At 39.3% G+C, this 27,789-nt stretch overlaps 1 protein-coding gene across 2 annotated transcripts; it reads right to left on the bottom strand.

Moving 5' to 3' along the window:
* Positions 1-678: 678 nt before the first annotated feature.
* On the bottom strand, positions 679-27,179 carry LOC116718418 (hexokinase-1-like). Of its 2 annotated transcripts, none has more exons than XM_032560318.1 (21): positions 27,070-27,179; positions 15,364-15,526; positions 13,318-13,466; positions 13,115-13,234; positions 12,919-13,014; positions 12,739-12,838; positions 12,473-12,656; positions 11,402-11,557; positions 11,227-11,314; positions 9,514-9,659; positions 9,239-9,431; positions 9,037-9,148; positions 7,677-7,822; positions 6,032-6,151; positions 5,865-5,960; positions 5,681-5,780; positions 4,813-4,996; positions 4,565-4,720; positions 3,589-3,676; positions 3,210-3,355; positions 679-2,214 (listed from the first exon to the last, which is right to left on the bottom strand). In XM_032560318.1, the coding sequence occupies exons 1-21, from the start codon at positions 27,169-27,171 to the stop codon at positions 2,064-2,066; spliced, it is 2,796 nt and encodes a 931-aa protein (XP_032416209.1). In that variant the 5' UTR covers positions 27,172-27,179; the 3' UTR covers positions 679-2,063. The 2 variants fall into 2 exon arrangements, with proteins under 2 accessions (XP_032416209.1, XP_032416210.1); XM_032560319.1 differs by lacking the exon at positions 27,070-27,179 and adding an exon at positions 24,237-24,626.
* Between the last annotated feature and the right edge of the window lie 610 nt (positions 27,180-27,789).

A 27,789-nucleotide genomic window follows, 5' to 3' on the forward strand; every position in this document is an offset into this window, starting at 1 on the left:
TAAGTATCTAATTAGCATACATTAGTGATAATTTGTTCAAAAAGCACACATTATATATATTTATGGTGCAGTCTTATTTGCAAAAAAATATGTATATATAATTTTTATGGCCAGGTTTTAAGAGAAAGTTACTTGTTGAGGCTCTTAATGTTAGTAATGTAAATATCAATATTTGACCTGTGATTATGTTTTGATGATGTTTCAGAATGTTGAATAAAATTCATTGAGCTTCACATCAATATGTTTTTTATTTTATTATTGTGGCCTACCTGTAGAAAATCGACATGAGAGTGGTAGGAATGGACTTTGTTTGCTAATAATGAAAATAATTCATTTAATACGTGCATCATTCAGGAGTGTAAGTTTGAATCATACAGTCAAGACATTTAAGATTTAAATATAATAAATCAGCATCTGAGGTTAACAGTCTGGGGAAGAAAGTGAAAATATCTTCTCAGAAAAGGTTAATCTGAAGTGAGAATTTATTATTTTTAAAAGATGAGTTTTTATGAAGAACAAAAACCTCTTAAAGGAGCATTAAGCAGATTATATAAATGATGTGGAAACCATTGGCATTGTTGCAGGTCAAGTGTAAGATGAGCCTCATTTTTATAACTATTTGCTAATTTCTGAAGGTAAGATGGACTCGACCAGAAATAAAATGGAGCGTAAAACATATGCACGCCACACTTTTTAGATTTTTATTTGGAAAAATTGAAAACCGTTTGCCATTTTGCTTCCTCTTTACATTCATGCACTCCTTTGTGTCAAAACATTGAATTTAAAAACCTAATTAAGTGAAATAAAACCGATCGAGCAAATATTAACAGAAAAAAGCTGCTTCAGATGAATTGAGGTTCAATTGATTGAGAGTCAGACTGACAATGTGCAACATGTCCAGTCTGGGTTTTGCAGACCGAAGTAAGAAAAACACCTGGATGCCTCACTGGAGCTGGCAGACAGACAACAGGACAGGAACACAGACGGAGCACCGGTTTTAAAACAGCTAAACTCATCCAACAGAACAGAAAACAGAAAAAGTTCCACTTACAGACGCAGATTTTTGAACAACTGATCAAATGTCTGGACAGCTTCTACAGTGGAAAATGCACTTTTAAATATCCAAGCATTTCTTTTTGCTTTTAGTCAAAGAGATGTCAAAGAGTTTTAAGGTTGCAGCACAACCTTCAAACTTTCCTGAGACTTTTCTAAGAAAAAAAATCTACTTTATAAAGTGGGGGTAGATTCATATATTATATATGTATGTTGCACAGCTTGATTATTTTTTCCCACTGTGTTGGCACTCCGCTCTTGCGGGTTTTCTAGCAGCTGCGATTAGCACCAGCAGCATGAATTGTTTACACCAGGCTACAGATAAACTCTGCAGCCAGAGAGCAGAGCAGAGACATGACATGAAGGTTTTTGCGCACAGGAAAACGTCAGTAAAGGGGAAATTAGCCAGTGGCGAGTTGTGTGCGCATCATATTTGCAGCAGTAATATTTTTAAACATCATAATAAAATAAATAACAACGATGATGAACACACTGCATCATATATGGGTGAGCCATTAAAACCCAAAGCACAAATATTCCCTTCCTTCTCCACTTATTTCTACTCCATCAGATCTCTTTAAATCATCCTGTAAAAATAGTAACAGCTCCAAACCGACCCACTTTGGTTTGAACTGCTAAAAGTTCTGGATATGTAACAAAATAAAGCTGATAGGAAAACCGCCAGCATGCAGTAACAAGAGGAATCCACCAGGTGGAGACAGAGGAGCAACCAAGAGTGGGTAATATATATTTTATTAGATTTATTTATGTTTCAACAGATGTTTTATGCTTATAATTAATTGTAATTAACCTTTGAAATCACAAAATTACACCCTAAAGAGGCCGGATGCTGATAGCTATGGTTTAATTAGAAAGGATCACCTCTGCTGCCAAACACAGCAGAGAAAGAGGGCGACGTTCCCCTTTCTGTCTCAGGAAGACACATGGATGAAGTAGCAGCTGGAGGATGGCTGCAGTGGACTGAAAGGCATAAGCTGCCTGATATGTTGTTATTTTTTACTCTTCACCTCTTTCCTCAAGCGGCAGGCCACCGCTGTGATCAGAGCGGCTCCCTTGCCGCTGCCGTCTTCAGACAGCAGGAAGGTGACGCAGCACTTCGGAGCCAGATCTTTGACCGTCTGCTTCATGATCCGGGAGAAACTACGCAGAAACACGAGACGTGTGACAATCAATTTTACTAATTGATCATTCCATCGATTATTCTGTCACGTTGTCGATTTTTCACTTAACCACTTAATCCCTTTTATACAATATTAGAAATACATAAAAATGCTAATTGAAGTAAGAAAATGTACATTTTATTGCATAAAATGCAATAACATAGCGTCCCTTCAGTGGATGCTTGATCATTTGTAATAACAAATACTTCTAACATTAATAAGTTAGAAGGATGCTGCTTGAATTACCATCAGAAAAGTGCAGAGCTGATCTGATTTTTTACTGTTTGGATTTACTGATTAATGACTGGATAGCAAAAGGTGCTAAAAAAGATTTTTTTTTCAGCATTTGAACTAAATGAGTAGTTTTGGGATTTGCTAGACAATAAATTGTCCCAGACGTTTTTGCGATAAACGGTAATATTGTTGTTTTGAGACCATTTTCAAGTAATACAATAGAAATAATGGCACAATAACACAATAACGCTTTATCAAGGATCAATAACCTTTAAATTCTAATGAACATTTAAAGACTGGAGCTGGAAGACATTTTAAATATCAAAAATAAAGAAAGAAAACAACTGAAAAAACAAATAAAATGAATTATGAAGCATCTGTAAACAAAATTATTTTTGTTAGTTGAGCTCAAAGCACCAGGCTCAAGACTTTTATCATTCAAGCTTTAGTAAAAAGAGAAAGAAAAGAGAAAAATAATAAATCAAGCAAATGAAAACGAGTTTCTTTGAATTTATCGTGCAATAAATTTATTGTTCATTGTGACAGGCCTAGTTCTGGGTTGCACATTACATATCTTATATACAACATAAATATTTTTGAACCGTTTTGGCTTAATTGCTGCTCAGAGCTTGTTGTTCTTTTGTTTTGGTCTGTATACTTCAGGTAACAATTAATCAAATGCTAAATTAGTTGGCGATTACCTAAATAATCAGATTAAAGGCTTCATTATGTCACACTTACTGTGGGTGTAACTTGTAGAGTGTGCCGTCCACTCCCACAGTGACGTTCAGGTGGTCCAGTCCCCGGTTCTCCCGTATCTTATCGACCACAGCTGCCACCCCGGCCCCGCACAGCTGAGCGCCGCGCCGCGACACCGCTCCGCACACCTACCGGCACAGAGCCTCATCATCACTGCAACATCTAACACATTGGACCAGCTGCCACAATTTGCAGCAACAGAATCAGGAAGTCCTTGTTTAAACCTAGAAAACACACACAGGTCTGTCTGCAGCTCCTGCGCTCCGTCAAACACGTTTTCATTCAACGGCATAACAACGAGATTCTCCTGTTCTCGGTTTGAGTCGTATAGTTTTTTAATTACGCTTCCTGTTCACCTTACCTCTTTGACAATGATGCTGTCGTCACAGGTGCTGTCCAGTCCTAAATGCTGCAGGATGCTTCTCACCTGAAGCAAAGCCAACCTGTCACTGAAGACACAAAACATTATGATTAATTTAAGTTAACCAAACCTGGAGTTGGGCAATGTGGCTGAAAAACATGGCATGATGTAACTATTTTATATCACTCAATACCAATAATTATTCAGGGTTTCTCTGAGAGTATTATAAGCCTGGCGGGCCACCAGGCTTTACTTGTGCCCCCACCAGGCTAAGCACTGCTAATTTATTTTAGTTTTTTTTAAATGTTTGCATTTTTTAAGACCTTATAGTCGGTATTCAAGCATTAATCCAAGTAAAGTGATATTTTCAAATCTCCTGTCAACTTTAAACATTTTTTAACTCAAAAACACAGCAGGCCGCTGAACGAATGGCTGACCTAGCGCCCCAACCGCGGGGCTTATCAAGTTTTCTGGGGGAAACCCTGTTATTGATTAGTTTGATTTATGTTTAAAACATCTAAAACGCTTCCAAACTCTTGACGTCACATCTCTTGTTTTATCCACAGTTTCCTCTGAAGTGGTTGTCGTCATTTTTCCCCTTTCACGTCCCGCAAATGCTATTTTCATTTTTAAGCCGTTTTGAGGCACAGTGGCAAAACCTGAAGCTGCTGCAGCGCAAGTTACTTAGCAGGTTGTTGCTAGGCAACCAAAGAGCGCTTAGCTGTTGCTAGGCAACCAAAGAGAAAGTGGCAACCGTTTTGACTTTAGGAGAAATTAAGAAAGTTAGGAGAAATTTTTGAAAATTGTTTCAGACGTAATATCTATTGATATTGATCACGTGTCTATTTATTGATTTATTGTCGAGCCATAACCAAACCCTTACATGTTTCCTGCAGCACAAACTTCCTTTATATTTGTTTCTCGGAGCCGCAGCTCCTGCAGGTAGAAACCCACAGACGGGCTGCTTGTGTCTTACCTCTCGATCTGTGAGAGGAACTTTGTTTCAAAGATGCCTCTGGTCTTCAGGGTTTCAGAGATCTGCCCTCTGAACAGGAAGCCCCTCTTGGTCATGTCTATGAGGATGTTCCTCACGATCTCACCAAGGTACATGCCGCTGATCATCTTCTCATATCTGGAACGTTGAAACACAAGCGTGTAAAAACGCTCCAGAACTGAAAACATCAGCGAGTGTTTCTGGGGAAGGACAGAAATGTTTCTGATCACCTTTGCTTTCCTACGTTAAGCGACAGGTCATCCACGGCGTGGTCGTAGTCCGTCCTGAAGTCGTCAAGGCACCCGTTGTCTCCAAAAGCTCCCCACTCCATGTTGACACACATGCGTCCCTGATCACCATCGACCATATCAATGTTCCTCATCTCCTCCATGTAACAGGCGTTACTGCCGGTTCCTGCAGCCAGACGCACACTTAAAGCCGACGCAGCGCAGGGAGGTGAATATTGGTCATTTGGGCTGAGTTCACACCGCAGCCTGAAGAGACCCAGTTTTGATTTTTTTTTTTTTTGTATCTGATCTTTTCACGACAGTCTGAACAACACAGGTTGGATTTTTGTCGAATGCGACCCAGGCCACTTGGATATCCGATACGTATCCGATTCAAATGTGACGTAATGTCGCATTCAGCGACCTGAACGTCAATGATACTCGACAAACGTCACTATTCTGCATCCTGATACCCGCAAGCAGGAAGGAAAACAACATCCATGACGGACGATGATGAGGATTAAGTTGTTAATGTGCTGCTCCCGTCGGACAACAACTTCAAAATCATAAGCGATGCTTCACCATTAGCATCCATGTTTACTTCTGCAAACACCGAGCACTTCTTCTTCTTCTTTATGGCGGTTGGCAAAACACTGAGCTCGCTCTCTATGTGTGCCGTTATTGCGCCCTCTGCTGGGCATGTGGGACACTTTCAGGCTGTTTGCAGTTCATACTGAAGATCACATACAAGCCTCGTATATTCGGAAGTGTGAACGACCACGACAAAGAAAATCAAATTTGACAAAAAAAAAAATCACTTCAGGCTGCAGTGTGAACGCAGCCTTAGACTCGATATATAACAGGAACTAACCAGCAATGAGTCCAATCTCACAGGTGGGCTCTTCGTAGGCACAGGTCATCATGGTTCCCACTGTGTCGTTGACGATGGCCACCACATCCAGCTCAAACTCCTGAGGAAGCAGCCCGACCCGTCATGCTAAGCTACACCTTAAACTGCCGCTGTAAACCGAAACATGCTCATCTTTAAATCTTACCTCGGTTCTCTTAATGGCGTCCCTCAGCAGTCCCACAATGTCTTCAGACTCACAGCCTGTCGCCTTGAAGCCTTTGGTCCAAGTCAACAAGATGCCCTGCATGCAGAAGCCGAGCGTCATGAACTGCTCAGCGACTCTGGAGCAAACGAAGGAGAAGATTTACTCACAGCATCCAGACCCGTCTGTTGGCAGGGGAAGGAGAAGGTGAAGCCCAGAGGAAGACATGCGGTCTTCATCCCCATGTAGTCCAGGAAGTCACTGATGCAGTGCACTATGTGATCGAACAGCTGCAGCAGAAGAAATGATTATAAATATATAGAACTTGATGAAATAGCTTCATGTTTTCAAAGTTATTTCAGGTTTCCTACTGAGTAAATCACACCTTTTTATAAACAAAAGTAAAAATGTGAGGTGGATATACAATGCAGTGAAAAGATTTTCAGATCAGAAAAACATTTTAATATCAGACAAGATAACTTCAGAAAATACAATAAGCACATTTTCAAACAACGCTTTTATATTCATTTAGGCAAAACAGAGAAGAACACATTAAAATCAACCTGGACTTAAAAGTAAATTTCCACTAAACCCAGAAACTGCTTGTTCTACTCTTGGTTACCACAACTAGCATTAACCATTTGCAATAATTCAGACATTGATCTCAGGGATGCAAAATAATTTATCGACTTACATTTAAATGTCAATTAATGGTTTATTAGATAATAAATTAGTTCTAATAATGCACATTAAGACCTTTTTTTAGTCTTTGTAATTTGGCCACCGTCCAACAGAGGGCGCCACTGGCCGTCCTTAAGCGGAGCCAGTTGATACAGAAATAAAATGGCGGCTATCTCAGAACAGGAAAGAGAAACAGTGCAAACGGAGTCAGATGTGGGTGAAAAATGCACTTTAGGCGGTTCTTGATTCACTAAAGTCCCAAAGCTCTGGCTCCTTTGTAGCCCTTTCTGGAAAGAGTTGATAGATGTCAAGGACTTAATTTCACCACTGAATTTCTTTTGATCTGGTTTGTTGTTGCATTTTGCATCTTTTACGTTACGCAGACAGATTGTATTGAAGTGATTTATTCATTCTACAGGTTTGTAATCAACTTGTAGCCCTATAACTATCCCATAAAGCCCAGTTGGTTTAGATTTATTTTTTCCCTTAATAAAATCATCAATGAAAAATTACATTGTGTATTAACTCTGGCTATATATATGACTGATATTAAAGTTATTTTGATGATCTAAAACATTTAAGTGTAACAAACAAGCAAAAAGATCAGAAATCTGTAAATGGAGCAAATATTTTTTCACAACACTGTAAATAATATATTATGGGTCACTGTTGAATAACTCGATCACTAATTTAATCTCACGGTGACTCAGGTTAGACACAATAAGTTCATCAACAAAAACTAACAGGCAAAAATACTGTAAACCCGGGGAAAAGGTCTTTAAAGGCCCAAACACATGGTGGAAACATGTTTGACGCTTTGTAGTTTCCACTATATCCACATTGAGATTCACAGCCTTCATCCTAAGAGTGAGGATGAGGATGATCTAAAGGAGGAAGCAGATTAGCTTCAGCCAGTGCAAATCTGTTAAGTTCAAATCTAAGCTTTAAAGATTGTTAACTTGATCCTAATCTGAACCAATCACTTCATCTGGGTTGTTAGTTTTCCTTCCAGCCTTTGTCTCGTAACCAGCAGGCATCCTGTTCCCAGTCCCTTAATCCTCCCAGTATGATCTGGTAAACAGGTACTGAGGCTAAAGCTTTTCACCAACCCTTGGATCTCCTCAGGGATCTCACCTCTTCTCCTGTGCCCTGCATCACTTCAAGAGGAATCGCGTAAATCTTGTTGTGCATCTCCACCGATTTCTTCCCGGAGCGAATCTTGACCAGCAGAACTCGAAAGTTGGTTCCCCCCAAATCCAGAGCCAGGAAATCCCCATTCTCTGCAGGCGTGTGGAAATGCAAGAATGAATAAACAAGCAGCAAAAACAGCCATGCTTGTGATAAACGGCACAAAGATTTCAGCATTAAAAAGCAGAAATTAAAACTTGATCATAGAGTTGGTACCCTGTAAAGTTTGGGATTTTTAAGTTTTAAAGTTTAAAGTTGATAAAAGTTTAACAGAAAGTATGAGAGGAATGAGCTCGTGCTAAATTGAATTAATGCCACAAAGAAGATTTTTAATTTGAGTAGTAGGGCTGAAACAATTAATCAGATTAATCGTGATTAATTGATTATGAAAATAATCGTCAACTAATTTAGTAATCAATTAACTGCTAACTGAAACATACAGACAGGAAAAGGCCATTTGTTGAAAGAACAACACATTCAGAGCAGTAATTTAGCCACAACTGTAAAGAATATATATTTAAAGATATATATATAACTTTTGTTTGTAAATATGTTCAACCAAAAACTTCTTCACTTGGTTAAAATTACTGTGAAAAAAAGTCTCCTATTAAGCTCCATTTTCTATTAAATTGTTAATTGGTTAATCCAAGAAATAGTCAGATTAGCTCCAAGCTGATGTTAAACTGAGCAGAGCTTTTGACGTGTCGGTATTAGTTGTATTTTTTAGCTGCAGATTAATTCTTTGCCACGAAAGATCAATGCTATGTTGTTGCATTTTAGGCAGTAAAATGTTTAAAAAAAAGAAGCAGTAAATGTTTGCCAGAAGAAAAAACTTGGACTTTTCTGAGTTTGAAAAGTCAAAAATCTGCTTAAAAAATGTTTAATTTTGAGACTAATATTAGAAACTTCCTAGAATTGTTTTTGGGATATTTCTGAGTTTCTAAAGTCACTTTTTTTTTTTTTTTTACTTTTTTGGTTAAAATTTACTCCTCTGTTTCTTTCTATGCACAGGCTGTAATACACGTAATCCGTTTCTCAGCTTATTGGGTTTAATGATTTTTTTCTTGATTTGTTTTAACCTTGTTGTGCAGCATGTGGGTCCAATTACTCTCGTTTTAAATGTGATTTATAATAAACTGAAATTTACATTCAAAAGTGTTTATGTACTCATTTAAAAAGGGAATACAATTTTTTGCAATGTATAAAAGAGGTTTAAATGAAAAATCAGCAGAATATGCCAATTTTTGCATCCATCAGAATAAACGGTAGATTAATTGACTATGTCGGAGCTGTGAGTGAGCATTACCTGTGCCGTCAGGTGTGCTACGGACATACGTGGGCAGCATTCTGACGACGGCGACGTCCTGCGTGCTTTTCGAAAGGCCTTTCTGCATCTCTGTCCTCATTCTATTTTTCACCTAAAACAACACAAACATCAGCAAACCAAACGGGGAAAGAGTCGCGGATGACGACGGCGGGACGGCGGGACGGCGGGACTCTCTCCTCACCTCCAGCAGCTGCTCCGTCGTCATGCGGAACTTGGACAGAATCTTGGCGATTTCATGGGTGTGTTCGGCGAGTCTGTAGGCCACGGCCGTCACCATGGCAGCTCCTTTCCCGCTGCCGCTCTCTGACAGGAGGAACCGGACGTCGCAGTCGGGGACCAAACGCCGGACGGTCTTATGGAGGCGACGAGCGTAGCTTCAAGTGGACAGAGAACATCAGTCGCTGTCTGCATAATCTGTCATATAAACTGAGGGGGTGTGTGTATCGACACACTCACTGCGGGTGCATCTTGTACAGAGAGCCGTCGATGCCCACGGTGGTTTTGAGTCGCGCCACTCCCTTGTTCTCCTTCAGCCGCAGCAGGATGCCGGCCAGGGCAGCAGCTACCAGGTTGGTGGAGCGATGAGAGACGATGGAACAAACCTAAAGGATCAAAACCAAAGAAAGCAGAAGGCTCATGTAGCAGCTGAGTGCATGTATAAAAAATCCTTAAAATGAACATTTACTACACGCAATTGGTGCAAAACCAGAGAAGGATTCTTGTAGAACCAGGTGTCAAAGTCATTTTTATGTTTGGGCCACTTCAGCATCGTAAATATCCTCAAAGGGCCGGTTAAACGTATTGATAAACCTACCTGTTAACAAGCTGTTAAAGAGTTATAGCTTTTCTCTAAAAATTTTATATTTAACATATTTTACATCGTCTAAAGCAGCGGTGCCCAAAGTGCGGCGTGGGGGCCATTTGCGGCCTTTAGACTGAGTTTGTGTGGCCTCTCCAAAAGCAGTTTGACATTGACAGAAATTTGGCCCGTCCAAATTGACTTTTAATTTTTAAATCGGGATGAAATTATTACCAACATCATTTTGTCACAATGGAAAATGTTGGGTAAAGCAAAAAGTGTAATAACCAAGCTTTTACAGTAAGTAGATAAACGTTTATCCAGAGATTTTTACAGACTTTGCTACAATAAAATCAACTTTTATTTAATTTACCGAATTTGGCCAATTAAATAGCAAGCATTTTTAAAGAGAGTGACCCTAAATTATGGTCTTATAACTGAGAATAAATTTGTTATACTGAGCCCAAAAGAACTTGAGGTAACACTTTATTTGAAGGGGTGTGCATAAGACTGACATGACACTGTTATAATCATGATACAACACCTGTCATGAACATGAAGGAGTCTTTACGAATGTTGTCATGAATGTCATTTAGTAAATAATGACATTTTTGAAGCAAAGTTGCATTAAAAGTCCATTAAAAGAGTAAACTTTGCATTATTCGGTCAATAATGAGCCTTTTAATGCAAGGTTTTATTAAAATTAGCATTAGAAATCCATTAAAAGTGTCGTTACTTATTGACACTTCATGACAAAATTTGCAAACATTAATAAAGACTCCTTCATGTTTAAGACAGATGTTAAATCGTGTTTATAACAATGAAATGTTACCAAATTTGAAGACAAGATGCCTTTCTTTGAATATAGTAAACCTGGAATAACATTTTTATGTTTAGGATCTATAATGACTAAACTCCCTTTTCTAAAAAAAAAAAAACCCCAAACAATAAAAATTTTTTTTTACTTTATTTGCTTTACTTTAGTTTTGGTTCTCATTGTTTTGGGCCGCGAGTTCTTTTGAGTCACGATTTTGGCAAACATGACAAAAGGTTTCGACACCCCTGCTTTAGAGTGTTGAGGGCCACATAAATAGTTGCCATGGGCCGGATTTGGCCCACGCGCCTCCGGTTTGACATGTGTTGTGGAGGGTCCAGAGTCCTGGATTTACAGAGGATGGTTCAGGTTGAGTCTGGTAAACCATTTTTCTGTTGGCATTACTTTTCGGCTCATTATCCTGTAGTTTTAATGCTTCGTGTGTTTTCTGGCAGAACTTATCAGATACTTTGTTTAATTTCTTTTAATAAACTGTCTATGCTGACTCACCTACAAAGTGATATTATGCAAGTTGCATTTTTGCAAGAATACCCACATGCTGTACAGCGACGCAGTCCTCTGCAGACGGTTCCAAATTAAGTCGACTTAAAATCTCTTTTGCTTTGATTAAACCTTCCTTACTCCTAAACAAAAGCAAAGGTTAGAAAGAGATTTAATATGTTAGTTTATTATAACGACAGGTATTTTGTAGAGTTACTTTGTGGACTTACTTCTCTATTGCTGAGACAAGTTTGGTCGGAAGTGTGCCTTTAGTCAGAAGCTCTGCGGTGATTCTCCCCTCAAACAGCAGCCCCTCTCGGGCCATCTTCACCAGGATGAGACGCACCAGCTCCCCCATGTACATCCCACTGACCATCTTCTCAAAACTGCAGGACACAGAAAAAAACGGCTGTTTTTGAATACCTAATAGTGTTATAATAATTCAACCTTCTCATCTTGTCTTCAGTGACAACCACAAAATTTCAAAGCTTTTCTTTGTTTTTTTTGAACAACTTTTTCTTCCCGAATTGCACAGGAGGTATTTGTGTATTTCCAGCCACATAGTGCCATTTTATAGTGCAATCAAGTTGTTAAAAAATCCTGCATATTTAAAACATGACTAAAAATATTTGACTTTGTAATTTGACGCCTTAATATTGGCCTCTGTCTGAGCCGTCTTCTTCAACCTTCCAATGTCTCCAATATCGGTTCATGCAAAATAAACTTCTCAAGACTCCATCAATAATATTCTTTTCTTGAAAATCTTCCATAAAGCCCAGATTGTTCCCCTGATCTTTACTTAGATCAGCTCTCTGTACCTGGAATGTCAGATTAGACGGTCGGCCATGTCTTGGTAGGTGTACCGAACTGTTTCCACTTTCAGATGATAAAATCTCTCAGATGATTTTAAGTTTGAAATATTGTCTTCTAAACTGTAAACTGCTTTACACTTTCTCCCTGAGCTGTCTGCTGTGTCCCTTTGTCTAATTGATGCTGTTTATTCTCAAACAAACCTCAGAGGCCTTCGTAATTCATACTGAGATTAAAGCATACACTGGTCGACTCTATGTAGTCCTGAGAGCAAATCCTCCGATTGGAAACCTTAGAGACCATTGATTCTTTTCAAACTCCACTTTTTGGTGGATTTTTGAATGAAATCTCAATAACTTAAAAGGAAGCTGTGGTTCTAATGCGACCGACAGTGAAAAATATCAAAACAAAGTAAAGTAGCAGACCTTCTCATTGAGCTGTTTTGACAGTAACTGCTGTGTGAAGACAACCGCCCTGAAGGATTAACTCACAGCTGTTTGCCCGGGTTGAGAGAACCTCGGTCTATCTCGATGTCAAACTGTGTCCTGAGGTCCTCCAGACTGCCGTCGTCCCCGAACGCGCCCCACTCGGTGTTCACGCACATGCGGCCCTCGTCTCCCTCCACCAGGTCGATGTGACGCAGCTCCTCCATGTAGCAGGCGTTGGTGCCGGTTCCTGCAGGCACAAAAACAGAACCAGCGCTTTAACTCACTACGCTAATCGGACCCGATCCCCTCCTGTTCCAACAAAGCCGCACCGATGATGATGCCGACTTCGCAGCGCTGGTCATCGAAGCCGCAGGTCATCATCGTTCCCACGGTGTCGTTCACCACTGCCATGATGTCAGCCTCGTAGTCCTGAAATGGATAAACCGTCATACGGAGGAGTTTTTCCCGGATGTCTGGGCCGACCCACTAGGAATGATAACGAGACTCACTCCTCGTTTTTCAATGGCTTTGTTGAGCAGCTGGACGACATCCGCCCCTTCTACACCGCTGGCTTTGAAGCGTTTTGTCCATTTTATCAAATATCCCTGGGAAAAAAAAATGCAAAAGAAGCATTTCAGATTGGATGTCAAAACCTAAAATCTTCAACATCTGGTCTCAGCTGCAGCTTCTTTAAGAGATGTTTACCTCGTCCAGTTTGGTCTGTCGGCAGGGGAAGGAGAAGGTAAAGCCAACTGGGAGTTTCTTGTCTTTGATGTCGTGTTTCTCCATGAAGTTTCCGAGACACTCCGCCACATGGTCGAACAGCTGGAGGAGAGGAGCGGAGGGACAAGGTGAAGGGAGCGGAAGGGAAGCTGCGTTCGTGTTCCTGGACTTTGAAATGAACTCACTCTGGTTCCGCTGCCGTGCATGATTTCATCCGGCGTGTCGTAGACCTCACTCTCCATCTGAACGGTCTGCTTATTCCCGTGGCTCACTTTGACACGGAGGATCCGGAACGCACTGCCTCCCAGATCCAAAGCGATGAAATCCCCTTTCTCTGTCGATTCAGAGACGATGGAAAGAGGAGGAGAAGAGATTACTTTGCAGGAAAGAATGTACGATTTTGCAAAAAAGCCTTTTCAGGTTAAAACTACAAACCTAAGTACATATATTTTCTTCAAATTTAAATTGATAAAACAATACAAATTAAGAAAATGATGCTTAGATTTCAAGCTTCTATGTGAATTAGACTCTAAACAGTAACCTTTGACTGGCCCATTCAAATTTTGATCTAAACCGGTTTATTCTGGTTCTAGTTGTAAGTTTAATCCTGCTGGAAAGTCTTAAATCTTCTGGAGCCTTGAACAGGTTTTCTTGCAGAGCCGCCCTGTATTCATCATGAAAGCTGCAAACATGTTACGCTGAATATGGGTCACTATGTGACAAACAGCCTGACTCCAAAAAGTAAAGAAAGGCAAGCCTCATTAAAATGTCTATTCTGCAATCAAAGTCATGCAATGTTTGTCAAAAAATAATGTAAAATAATAGAACAGGATCAGTCTGTGCTCTGTTGTTGGATCATTCTCCATTCAAGGCAGTGTTACTGTACTTTCCTGTTTCTTCTTGTACCAACTTACAGCTTCAGACTATTCAGTCCAGGCGCAGCATCCTGGATGTTCTGATGCTTAACATCACCAGAGGCTTTATGGTGACATTAATCATCTAGTCAACGAGGAGGATTTTCTCCTTTGCTAATTAAAAGTTTTTATTTTAAATCTGTTTATAAACAAGGCTGGGAAATATAACATATGCAGCTCTGGAAAAAATTAAGAGACCCCTGCATTGAAAACCATTGAAAACCTCCTTGTTATTCCACCAAATACTGATTTCTGAACTCTTCCTGAGTTAAAACATTTGTATTGTTGTTTTCTTTGCATTATTTGAGGTCTGAAAGCACTGCATGCTGTTTGTTATTTTCACCATTTCTCATTTTCTGCTAATAAAAACTAAATTTTTGCTTGGCATTTCAGATACAGTTTTCAGTAGTTCATAGAATAAAAGAACAATGTTCATTTTACTCAAACCTATAAAGGGATAAACTGATAAACCTATAAAGCAGGGCAAACTCAGATAAACTGATCATTTTTAGTGGTTTAAGAGCTGTATATTTATGCTGGATTGTGTAAAATACACTAAAAGCTGTGAAGAGTTGCTATTATGTTAATTTATTAATGAGTTCCGTCCAGAACAAGTGTCCTGTTTTGTTTGAGATGTTCATATTGATTCGTGATGGTCTGTTTTAAACAGTTTTTCTTAAAGGTGAAGCTTTTTTTAAACAACATTTCAACAAGGCATGTGGAGTTTAATCTTTCTACTATGTAATGTTTAATAGTTTCAGATTCGATAAACCACATAGATTTATTACATAGATAAGTCTACTTAAGATTATTCTGATATTAATTATTTTCTACTTCCTGTTTCTGTCCACTACTGTGTTTTATACAGTACAGCTCTCATTACAATGGCTCAGTACAAACGTCACTGGCATGACGAGAGGCGCTGATCCGAGGTATTGATCATGAAACAGCTTGAAAATCCATCATGCCTGTGAGCAGGAATCACTTTGAATCAACGTTAATTTAACAATCCAGATGAGAGAGCAGCACAAGAACCCACAAATATTTCCAGTCGGGGTTTATCCCTCAGGAATACGAGTCTCTGTGGGTGATTACCAGGCTTTTATTAACTCGATTCAGGTCAAAACATCTAAAACATGAAGAGCAGGATGAAATCTACTTGACTATTCTAGACACCAAAACATTTAGTTTTTAAGCAGGGCATTTAATTCTGAAAAGTAAACAAATGCAAGAAAGATTAGTCTGTGTAAAAATAGCAGCAGCATAATCCTGGCACAGACCCCAGGATCATGATTAATCTCAGAGGAACTAACTCACCTGTTCCATCCGGGATGGAGCGAACGAACGTTGGCAGCATCTTCAGTGAGGCGGTGGCGTTGGTGTCACTGCCCAGACCTCTGGTCAGCTCCGCTCTGAAGCGCTTGGTGATGTCCAGCAGCGTCTCATCAGAGAAGCGCATGGCATACAGGTACTTATCAATCTGAAAACACACATCAGGAAAACGACATCACATTATTGGTCGTAATTAGGGAATAACCGATTTATTGGCCAGCCGATTTATCGGTGCCAATTTCCCTAATTTTGGGAAATCAGTGATGGGCCAATTTTTACATGTGAAGCCGATCTTAACCACCGAGTTTATCTACCTCGGCAAAGATATTTAAATCAACTGCTATCTTCTTCTGCTGTGCTGTGAGAGAGGTTTGACTAGCAGACCGGCCCACCAGGTCAGGTCTATATGTTTGCAGTTAATAATAGTCATCTCACTGTTGGGAACTCATCAACTTCCTTGCTACATTTAGCAACATTTTAGACCAAAATAAATTGGTATCGGCCAAAATCGGAATCGGCAGGTCAGGAGTTTTTAATCTGTAATCGGCGATCGGCCAGAAAACTGCAGTTGGTGCACCTCTAGTCGTAATGTGATTATAATTAAGGCTACAACGAACGACTGATTTAGTAATAGAGTATTCTGCAGATTATCAATCGGATAAAAAAAATTGTCACATTCTGCTGATTTTTCAATTAATCACTTAAGCTTATTTTATACAATATTAGAAATACATTAAGAGATGTAAATAAAAACACTGTTCAGATTATTCAGATTTGAATAAGAAAAAAAAACATTATCTTGCCCCCAAAAAATGCATCTGCAGCTAAAACGTACTCTGCCTTTTCTGATTGACTTCACATCAACACAGCGTAGGGATGATTTGTTGAATATTTTCTGGATAACCAATTCATAATTAGATAACAAAAATGCTAATAGGATCTTTTTTGTTTGTTTCTTGTGCAGAACAGGAACCACGTGATGCTAAAACTGTCACTTGAGGAGTTCTGTGAAGATCATACTTACAGATTAAGATTTTTATTATTATATAGTTTTCATACAGTTTTGACATAATTACTGCTTACTCTTTTGTTCTTGCAACAAAGGGCATTTTTGTGAGTCTGCATACTCCAATTAACGATTAATCGATTACTAATTTAGTTGACGATTGTTTCGACAATCGAATCATCATGAAAAATCTGACAAATCGTTTCAGCCCCATTTGTCTCAGATTTTAATCAATGCACCAAATTTTGTAACATTATATATTGAGAGGAGAGTCCAGGATGTGTCAAACCATCATGTCAGCATGATTCTTTATAGGTTAAAGAATTAAACAAAATTACCCTAAAAGTCAACAATCAGTAACAGAGAAAGCAATTCAAAAGCTACTCTGATTAGTAATAGTCCAAACTCATCTGATAAAGAGCCATAAAGTAACTATCATGGTTTCCGGCAGCCATAAAGCTGCCCTGCTGGCTCCGCCCACTCCACTGGTCATCACTGATCCTCGTCAGAGTCGTCTGGACTTTTAGGAAACAGGATGTTGAACAATTCTGGTGAAATTCAGTTTTACTTCACACACTGCAATAAAGCAACAAACTTTATGTGATATGTGTGGTGAAGGAGAATCAGGATGAATAAGAATCAGCAGTGATCTCAGTTACAGTGGATGTGTGTGTACGCTGTGGTATCCATTCGGTTTTATGTGGGGAAAAACACAGTCAAGTGGAAATGTCGCAAGTTCCTGTTTCATGAGTTACAACATTTGCTATTTTCTGCAACACCACGATCTTCAGGACAGACTCAGAGGGCGTGAATAGTTTAACGGGAATTTTAATTTTATAGATCAGAAAAAATTAAAGGGCCAGGTCAGCCTTTCTGACTCGCAGCTAAAACAACCTGAGAAGGTTGAACTGAATAAAAACACACATTGACGACGATAACACTGCTTTATCTGAAGGCTCCAACATCACTTCTGAATGAAAACACTGGGATAAAACAATATTTTTTGGAAGTTGTCCATGTTTTTTTCAGCTGAATTAGGACTGTTTTCCACTATTGAATGCAAAAATGACATCCATTTTTCTCAATCAGGTCGGATTTTTATTCTAATTTGATTCAGAGAAATTGCATCTTCTGACTAAATTGATTACATTTTTGTGACATCATCAGTTCATTTCTGTTAATATTTCTCATCCAAAAAAGGTTTTAGGAGGAAAAATTTTCCTAACAGAGTGTACTAACTAAATGTTAAGAGTAAGTATGTGTAAATTAAACATTATGTCTTGACTGTGCTACATTTTCCGTCTCTTTTCTGTCCTGATGGAGTTTCTCCTCCTGCTCGTCACTCATTGATCCCAGGTTCTCAGCAAACCGATCCAAACGTCAGAACAAGTCATGCGTTTTGATGCTCATGTTGCATCCATAGTTCAGAAAGTTGACCTGATTGAGCAAAACCAATGTGATTTCTGGATGCAGCAGCATAAAAATTACCCTGGAACAGTTGAAAAACCCCAGACAGTGTAATGGATAAACACACAGGACATTTGTATTCAGTAAAAACAATTTCTCACTGCCAATTATACTGTAGGTGTTAAATTCCTTATATAAGCTTTAAATATGGTCACGAAAATGCAAACCAACACCTCTGACTTCTTTAAACTGATAAAAAAATAAAGTCATACTGACTGTTAAGAGTTACATTATCTGCTTAATGTAAATGTGCTGACATGACTCCAATATTGTACCAGCAGAGATTTATAGTTATACAGTACATGACAATCTGAAGTGTTTAAGCAGAAGGAATCATATCTTGTTTCCTAAACAAAAGACGTCCAGTTGCCACCATTATATTTCACTCTAGACATATAGGGTCTTCTCTTAAAAATTATCACATTTGATAAATTCCAGTTTTGATAAGTGGCAAGGAGAGGTTTAGCATTTAGCTTCAAAATGAACCAATAGGAGATTTACATGCAGATCACATTTTAGCAGCTTTATTCTGACATTTCACACCCGTCACGATAACAAATGTTGCTGGGCGATAAATTGTCCCCGAAATTATTGCGATAAACGATAATATTGTTGTTTTGACACCAAGTGATATAATTCATGGTATAATAATGTAGCTTTGCAGTCTGACAGAGCAACGAACTTCCAATGGAAAACATTTCAAATCTCCAAAATAAATAAACAAAACAACCAAAGACAGAAAGAGAGAAATAAAACCCAAACACAACCGAACACACAAATGAAACAAGTTATTTATTATCTAAACAAAATTGCCCTTTAAAAATATTAATCATCACAAGGGAAATTGTAAAGCTTATTTCATTTATTTATCAGGCTTAGCTGCGAGCGTTATTTCCGAAGACACAAGTCAGCTCTTTGGTTGAACATGTCAGATTATGATGCAGCAGATAATTATTACTTTTTCTTAATATTTTTGATATTTAAAGTTACATTTTAAAACCGCAACCTCACCGCTATGCACTCCTATTACACAAGTTGTGTAGATTAATTGGGATGCATGATACATCAGCCTTAATTAACATTGGTCACCGCCGATGCTGGTCTTTACTTAACATATTGGTAAATTATTGAAAAGATAACATACTGGATACTTTATTTCAGATTGCATTGCATTTAAATAACTCTTCTGGTGTGGAAGTTGAGTATTTTTCCATCACAGCCATTGTTCGCCGCTGTTCGCAAATGAGCCACTTAAGTTTGATGGTTGTACTATCACAGCTTCCAACTCTGTGTTTATGCCAACCGCTAGAACTCCCCTCATGTCCATCGCGGAGTCTCTTCCTGTTGGAGCTTCAATAATTAAATCATTATTGCTGGCTACAACTGCTCTGAAACACAATGCGTGTTTAATCGGCGTCCAAACTGGATGATTTTAATGTTCTTCCCATAAAAAAGCAGCGGTTTTAAACTCTGCTTTCAGCTAACCAACAGCACAGGACTTTCTCTCAGCTAATCCTCTTGTTCAGAGGCTGTGCTCCTCCGTCAGGAATAACAATGTGCTCCACAGGGAAGCAGGGAAATAAGAAAGGCATCCTTAGGTCTACTTGAACAACAAAGTGTTCTCAGCTGCCCAAATTGATCTTTTGTTACAGCAAGGAGAAGTTATCAGCGATGAAACTCCAAATGGTCGCAGGGGGATGTGAAAAAGTGCAAAAGTATCCAAAGTTTGTTTTCTTTTGTTCTCATATTTTCATGTTTCAGATCAACAAACATTTTTAAATAAATCTGATATAATCAGATTAAACACAAAATACAGCTTTCAAATGATGAACTGCTTGTTTTAGCCTAGCTAAAAACATCAATTGGCTCCAATAACTGACAAAGTTTACAGATCTATAAAAAATTTTCAAGAATGAACAACCTGTTTAAGGTCATGCAGCATCTCACTCTAATTTAATTCTGAGCTTTGACTGGACCACTCCAAAACCTTACCTTTTGAAGCCAATCAGGGTTGGGCTTGGTGGTGGGCTCCTGATAACTTTCCTACTGCACAACCAAATGAGGTCGAATATTTTTCTTCAGGTTTTTCAAGTAGAGAGGAGAATTTATGGTTCCATTAATTACAGCAGGCCAAAAAAGGTCATGAAGAAGCGAAGCAGCCATAGAACGATTCACCATCACCATGTTTTACTGTAGATATGGAGATGTTCTTCTAAAATACAATTACTTCATGGGATGCACACCTTCCAAAACATTTATACCTAAAGTTTGTGGATCATCAAGATACTTTTTGACAAACTTTAAAGTCAATTGCTTTGTTTCTCATGTGTTTTTGAATTTCTCTTGGTAGCGACATGATGGGTGGTTTTTTGAAATCTTCCAGCCTACTTCATGTTGTGAGACAGGTCCTATTCCAGAGGAGGCAGATACATTTTCACATAATTAAGATGATAAAACTGCTGTTTGTATTAACCGAAGTTGCTGAAATTATGTGTTTATATAGAATATAAAATGTGTTTGCCAATCGGGAATAATTAAGCTCAAAAAAAGAAAGTAAATTACTTTGTTGAGGTAGGAGCGATACGTTTCCACCACTCTGTTCCTGACTCAGGATGAACCGCAGCATTTCTGACTCAGCATTTTTTGCTAATGCATAAGCATGTTTTAAAGCACTGCATCATCTGATCCGACAGAGCTCTAACAAGTAGAGACTCAGAATAAATCTTTTGCTTGGAGGTTAAACTGCTTAGTTTTTCCTCTATTGACATTCCCTGAGGTAAGACTGAATCTCCAAACAGTTTTTGAAAAGGTCCCACGTTTCCCTCAACTCACCTCCAACACAACTCAGAGTCTGCTTTACAACTCCTCCCCCCAGTCCTTCCACCCATCCTCCTTTCTGTTTGCATTCTTTTCCTAAACAAAGCCCCGTCCGTCTCCTTCACACACGGAGATTCAGGAAAACTCAATGCAGCTACGCAGCGCGTGTGTGTAGGTGCATGCAAACACACACAGCCTCACTATGTGGAAAAATACTGACTTCCACACTGCCCCCTTCTGTACGGTCTCTTATCCCAATATAAGCGCGCGCACGCCCACACACACACACCCATGCAGACATGGCGAGCCGCCGCTGCAGATGGGAACTAGCAGCGTGTCAGGAAGTCAGACAAGGTCAGCGCAGCAGATTCAGCTGACTGAGTGGACGTCAGCATGAAGAACCTCAATATCCTGAATACTTTTAGAACAATAAAACCGTTCAAACTTCAACTTTAACTCAATTTTACAAGAAAGTTTAAGCAAAACATTTCCCTGTTTTAGTTTTTGAGCTGGAAAAGTTTTTATCTATTTGATAATTGAAGCAATGATAAACTCCACATTGGCAACACACCTGCCGATCGCTGTGCGCAGGCATAAGCCCTCTGCTGTCACCTGTGGTCACATGGTTCAAAGCTGGCCTATTTTAGGGAGGCAGAGAAAGGAAGAGAGCAGGCGTAAAGCAGGGAGGGAGATGTGTTGTGTTACCTCAGGCACCGGCTGTAGATGAGGGCTGTTTCGCCTCTACAGGCCGGGATCTGAGAAAGGCAGCCTCGAGGGTCGCCATGTGTGATTTGGGGGATGATATAGAGGTAAAAACAGACGTGGCATGTGCAAACTTTTTTTTTTACGCATACAAAAAAAGAGAGAGACTATTGGTGACGTCATTCAGAAACCTTAAAGAGAAAATACGTGACTCTAAGGAGTCAGAGATAGCAAAGTTTTGATATAAAATCTGTCTAAATTAAGAATAAATATTAGTTTTAACCCCGGTCTTACGGGAACTGATAGTGAGTATTAGATCCACAATAGCCTATACACACACACACACACCCACACACACACACACCCACACACACACGCCATGTTGTAAAATCAGCTAAAACTGGTCCAGTTAGTTTTTACACAGGACTGAGACTTCAAGGCAACACTAATTATCCTTCATCATTCACAACATTCATGCATTATAGATGTACTGACTTTGAAGGAATGTTATCCATTGCTTCTCTTTATTATTTTTTTCCTTTTAACAAGAAAGCAACACAGATATAATTTTGAAATAGTGCTGCACCAGCCAAAAACTGAAACATTTCCCCAAATCAGCTCTAAGCAATGACTAAAACAATTATCTGTTCATTAAAAATATCAAAACTTAAAGCTCCTACTTTCTTCAGGCACTGAATGCATCAGCACACTTTATGTCTTTGGGTTATGTTAAAACTGATTGGGAGGTTTATTTCAATGTGAATGATCTGGTCACTTACTGTTGGATTCAAGCAAACAGAAAGTACAAGTACACGCCACAGATGGCCAATTTATTGTATAAAAATGGACAGGGAAGTGGATATTTACATACACCCCAAAAACCCAGGATGAATTTACTTTCTCTGTCTGACCCTGATGAAGGCCACAAGCCGAAATGCGTTGATCTGCAAATAAAGTTGTTTCCTAGTACTTCGAGTGTTGTCTTCACTTCACCAGATCTTTGCTACATCGTAAACGTGGAGCAGATTTTGTCACTACAGAATCAAAGCAGAGGATTACAAAGACGGGATACCTGTGAGGCTGTTTGAGTTTTTATTCCAGGTGCAACACTTTCAAGCTCTGCTAGTATTTCTGCCCAGTTGGAAGGACTTTTATTGAGATGCTCAGACGTGGTATACATTTTAGTGATGGAGACTCTGTAGCTAATAAGAATGGTGGAAATAGAAAAAAAAGTGAGGAAAATATGGGCCCATAATACCAGATATCACAATTGAACTATTAAATATCCTACAGATGGAAGCACATGTTGATGTTGCCCCTTGTAGTCCTTGAAATTGCTAGAAATCTGCCCTTCATCTGGCAGACGCAGATATTAATCAAATCCAAACGAGCAACTTTATATAAAAAACAAACTTACAGCAATTAAACTGTATTCCTTGTGCCCATGTATACCATTTGTTTTTTTAAAAAGGGCTTTAAACTTACTATGTATGCAGGAATTTATGTTCTAATTTTCCTTTTTTTTAATTCAAAACCATATATCAGTAGCTTATATTTTCTGTGATTTGTGTACAGAAACAATAAAATATACATTTGTAACGATGTAAATGATTGTTTTTCTAATATTGAGGACACCTGATATTTACATGGGTTAGGAATACCTACAATAAAACTTAGCAAATTTGAGTCAGTTGTAACTAATATCACCGTTGCAGGAGTCAATAATATCACTAGTTCACGTGCAGCTCTATGAATACATATTTGTGTGTTATCGGGCTGGACAATAAATCAATAACAATGCATATCGCGATAGACACGTGGTCAATACGAATAGATAATACATCAGATAGAATATTCAATACGCAGAATATTCACTGAACTCCGATTCAGAACCGCACAGCATTCTGGGAGATGTAGGCAGAGGAAAAGCTAGCTGCTCAACCTCTTCCGCCCAGCTAAGCAAAGTTGGTGGAATCAACTAATTCACTCACTCTTTTGTTACCTAGCAACTCACTAGGTAACAACCTAACAACTCCTCAGGTTGTTACTTAGCAACAACCTAAGGGGTAACTTGCACAGCAGCAGGTTAGGTATTACCACCGTGATTCATAACTGCTTAAAAATAAAAAATAACAGCATGGAGTAAAAACTGTGGATAAAACAAGAAACGTCAAGCCACCAGTTTGGCAGTATTTCAGCTTTTATTACAAAAAACTAATCAATAATTATTGATACTGACTGATATTGTGATAAGTTGCTGTGTTACAGTCCTTAAGGAGGAAAAAAACTGGCTAAAGTCAGTATGAGCAGGTTGGACCCAAAAGACAACTGCATATCGGCATCAGCCGGTAAAAGTTCGATCGGTTCACACACACGACCTAGAGAACAGATATAGATCTGAATCAAGTTATATCTGTGCTGACCACCGCTGAGCGGAAGACCGTGAAAGCACAACTTTAACAGGAGAACAAAAGAAACTCGTTGACCCTGAAATTATGACCTGCCTCCTCATCCGTGAGGTCGCCTCTCCAGATCACTCACTTCCTCGTCCTCTCCGCCACACCTCCCAGTCTTACATCACGGCTCCAGTCATACGTGCCATCCCTCTTTACACATCCTACTACCCAAACAGTGCGGTTAGTCACGTCTCACCGGGCCACGTTGAGGAGGCAAATGTCTCCAACGGTCAGGAAGGTGTTTTTTTTACCAATGTTTTAAAACCAAAATAAAAGTCGGTATTTCCTGCTTGACTCGTACATTTCAAAGCAGTGCCGACATGTAAAGGCAAGACGGACACATGTGAGTGCTCTCCTCTCAGCATCCATTGGACAGTCAGATTGGATGAATAATTGAGAAACAGGCTCACCTTTTTTGCTTTGTCATCCTTCAGCTCTGTGAAGAAGTAGGCTAATAACTGAGCTGCGATCATCCTGCTGCTTTTCCCTGCTCAAACACTCATACAGACTAACTCAGAGACTCCTGTCTCTGCTTCCTACCCGAACCCACAAAAGTTAATTTAAACAAAAACAATTTTTTTAAAAAAAACCTAACTAAACTTCTGTTTTGAGCTCTATTTCCCAGCGCGGAAGATTTAAAGATATATCCCGACTCCAATCCGTTGTGATTCTAAGGCAACCGGACACTTTTTGAGCTCTTCTGTGTGAGAGAGATGAAAGCCAGGAAACACGAGTGAGGCAGAAAGTTGAGGCTGAAGCAGGAAGGGCCACGCAGAGCGCAGAGACGGCCCACTTTCTCTAAGCTCATTGGGTTTGTGCCGCGGATGACTCCGGTAGGGAGGTTGAGAGGGGGGGAGGGGTGCTGCGGCCTCAGCTCTGCGCTCTGATTGGCTGCTCAGGCGGACTCAAGTGATGGAGGAGGAAGAAGGAGGAGCAGAGGAAGGTCAGGGGGAAACTTTGGTTTTAAGGAAGCCCCGGGCTAAATTCTGGTTAGCATGCTGTAGTAAGACAATGAATCACCGTATACTGCCGTGTATTACCAGAAGCAGCGTGTAATTCTTTAGTTATTCATCAGCCACCTCAGCAGGATGTGAGGAAGCGAGAGGTTCCCTTTAGCTCCCTGCTCATTTACTCTTAAGTTACAATCAAGGTCAAGGAAGGAAGAGAAAAAGTTTTCTTGATAGCTTCACTGCTGTTTGGGAACAAGGATGCTGATTTAGGTTAGTTTATGCTTCTCCCGTGCATCTGTTTTAGGAGATACAAAGTTCAGGTGGGGCTTTGTGACATTCAGAAGGTCACTTCAGCAAAAAAGAGAACTAATTACTAAATCTGTCCCTCAAACAATGCAGGAGTATGGGGAAACAGGGTTTTAAAATAGGGTTTTAACTACCCTTGTACCCACTTAATTTCAATTCAGTCTTATAAAACAATAACATCAAGTTGATTTTAATTTGTAAAGAGTTTCCTTTCCAAGTATCAGACTTCGCAGCAATTGAATAAGCATGTTGGGTCAGAGGTCAGTTCATGGCGTTGAGTTGTTAACTTTGCAGCAATCTCCCAAACTCAGCATGCATATGGTGACAATGGACAGAAAAACATTATTTTAACAGGAGGGAGGAAACCAGCAGAACCATACTCTGAGCAGTATTACTTTAAATTATTAACATTTTATTATCATTATTATGCCTGCAAACAATACCAAACCTTTTCACTTTGTCAAATAAATAGCATTGTGTGATTGCAATTTATTTCTTTTATTTCCTGCTGGCTTGACTTTTGTTCTGTATCAATCTGCTGCTGGTCTGATTTATAATTTATGATTTAGTTCACGTGTGCATGACTGCCATTTTGCTTTTCTGTTTCCGCAACAGCTGTTGGCAAAACATTATTGACGGGTGTTTTCATTGCTTTTCTCTTCAGCATAAATGCAGAATGACCAAAAGAGGAGCACTTACCTGTGCTGAAAGGTGTTTTAATGCACCTGCTTTCTACAAGGGAACACTGTGGGTCACAATGACTCAGCACTTTATATGGCCACTTTCGGACTCCATAGTCCTCTGAGACAGACGCTACATCACCTTCCTAACAAGGACTGTCTGTTCTCTGGACGCGCTCCATAACAAAGGAAAACCAGTGCTTTCCTCATAATGGGGGTTTGTAGTGACTTCCATTTAATGCTGATATTCCCAACACAGCAGTTTGGTTCAGGCTTTGCTTGAAGTTTTTATCATAAAATCAATGCAAAGGAGTGACTATGCATCAAAAATGCCAAGAAGTGTTTGTTTTAAGAAAGAAGGTTCCCTGAAATAAAATTCTTCCACATTTTCTTGCGTTTCGAGTCTAACATCTACCTACTACATGTCAGTGACTTTTATTTTCTGCAGCACCAATTAAAACTCTCCCTGCCAACCTGTCTGGGCTTGTAATCTTAATGCAGGAAGTGAAAAGCAGTGAGGGTTATGCAGCTTATGCAGTCTTCGTGTTATGAAAGAAATCGTGGGATTTATGTGCTAATGATCACTTTTTTATGGATCTTACCATTGATCCAAACACCTTCAGCTTGAAAGAAATGTCGCAACACAGGCATAAAGCAGCATTTTTGGGAAAATCCTAAAAAATTTTACCTGTTGGTGTCTTTATATTTACTTAAAAGTTTGAAAAACTATTTGTGAAGAAAGGGAACAGAACCATCTTTTGGACTGTTGTTGAGGTTGAGAGAAGTGTTTTGATTACCAATATCCTTATAGAATATAAATAGAATTAATATAAACTAGAATTTCACTTCAACAGCTTTTGATCTTTGATTAAATAACAAAGGCAATGTAACGTCTGAATCATGGCTGTCCTGATTATGTTTTCAGCTTCCCTGTGTTCGCTTCTTCTCTTTCAAATTTTATTTATAACATACTTTTTTTATTTTGGTTAACAGAAATCATGAATACAACTATCGTGAGCTGCAAGCCTAAACGAAACAGAAAATTGAATAAAACGTTGAAAACCTGATTTTAGGAAAATCAAACTCTTAACAAGCATCTTTTCAGCACCTCCTAAATAAATGGAAACTTTTCTGTGATTTTTTTTTAAGCCGCTACTTTAAAGTCAGAAATAAAAAACAAGCCAAAAACTGGAAAATGATGCTTCTAACCTAACAGTGAAGGACAACAAACACAGTAACATTCCACACACTTTTGCTTTAAAATTTCCTCCTCTTCAGTATCGTGACTATCTGTTCATTTTCCATACCTTCTTTGAGAAGTTTTCCATGATCCAGCTGTCATCACAGGAGTGTCTCTCTCTTTCACTGCCCACTCCATACGGGGATCTAACACAAGACGTCAAGCTCATATTATAAAAGAACAAAAGTATTCTGACATAGAAATTAAAGCACTACATCCATTTTATGACCCAGGGGAACCAGCAGCTCAGTTCTGCCTCTCTGCTGGAAACTATATCTGTTTTTTATGTGCATGTGTGACCGACAGTGAATGTGTGTCAAAGCTCTTATTGTTGGTTTGAATAGGAAGCAAAGACACACGCACGCATTGTTCTGCGCACAAAGGGACTCGGACACCTTGCTCCCTGAGGAATGACCGATCAGACTGAAAGAAAGAGATCTTAAAGCTGGAGGTGAAATATTTATGAGATGAGGGGAAAATGTTCAGAGTGTGGGGGTTCTGCAGGAGCTCTGGTTGCAGCATTACTGCAGCGTCATTGCGTGTGTGATTCAGCGGGGAGACAGTAGGTCAGGACAGCGAGGGATTAGCAGGTGTGACGTCGCCCTCATCTGGTAACACTCTAACATTTTAATCCCTAGCAGATTAACCACTGTTGCTTTTCATTCTGACATTTCTTGCTTTGTCTTTCCTTGCTATCTGTATTTTGGTGCAATGGATCTTCTTTCGTCTTTACTCAAACACACACTCTTATCTTCAAAAAACTGTTAATCTGTCACTGGTTTGAGTG

Source organism: Xiphophorus hellerii, chromosome 4 (genome assembly GCF_003331165.1).
Source record: "Xiphophorus hellerii strain 12219 chromosome 4, Xiphophorus_hellerii-4.1, whole genome shotgun sequence".
NCBI classification, from domain to species: domain Eukaryota; kingdom Metazoa; phylum Chordata; class Actinopteri; order Cyprinodontiformes; family Poeciliidae; genus Xiphophorus; species Xiphophorus hellerii.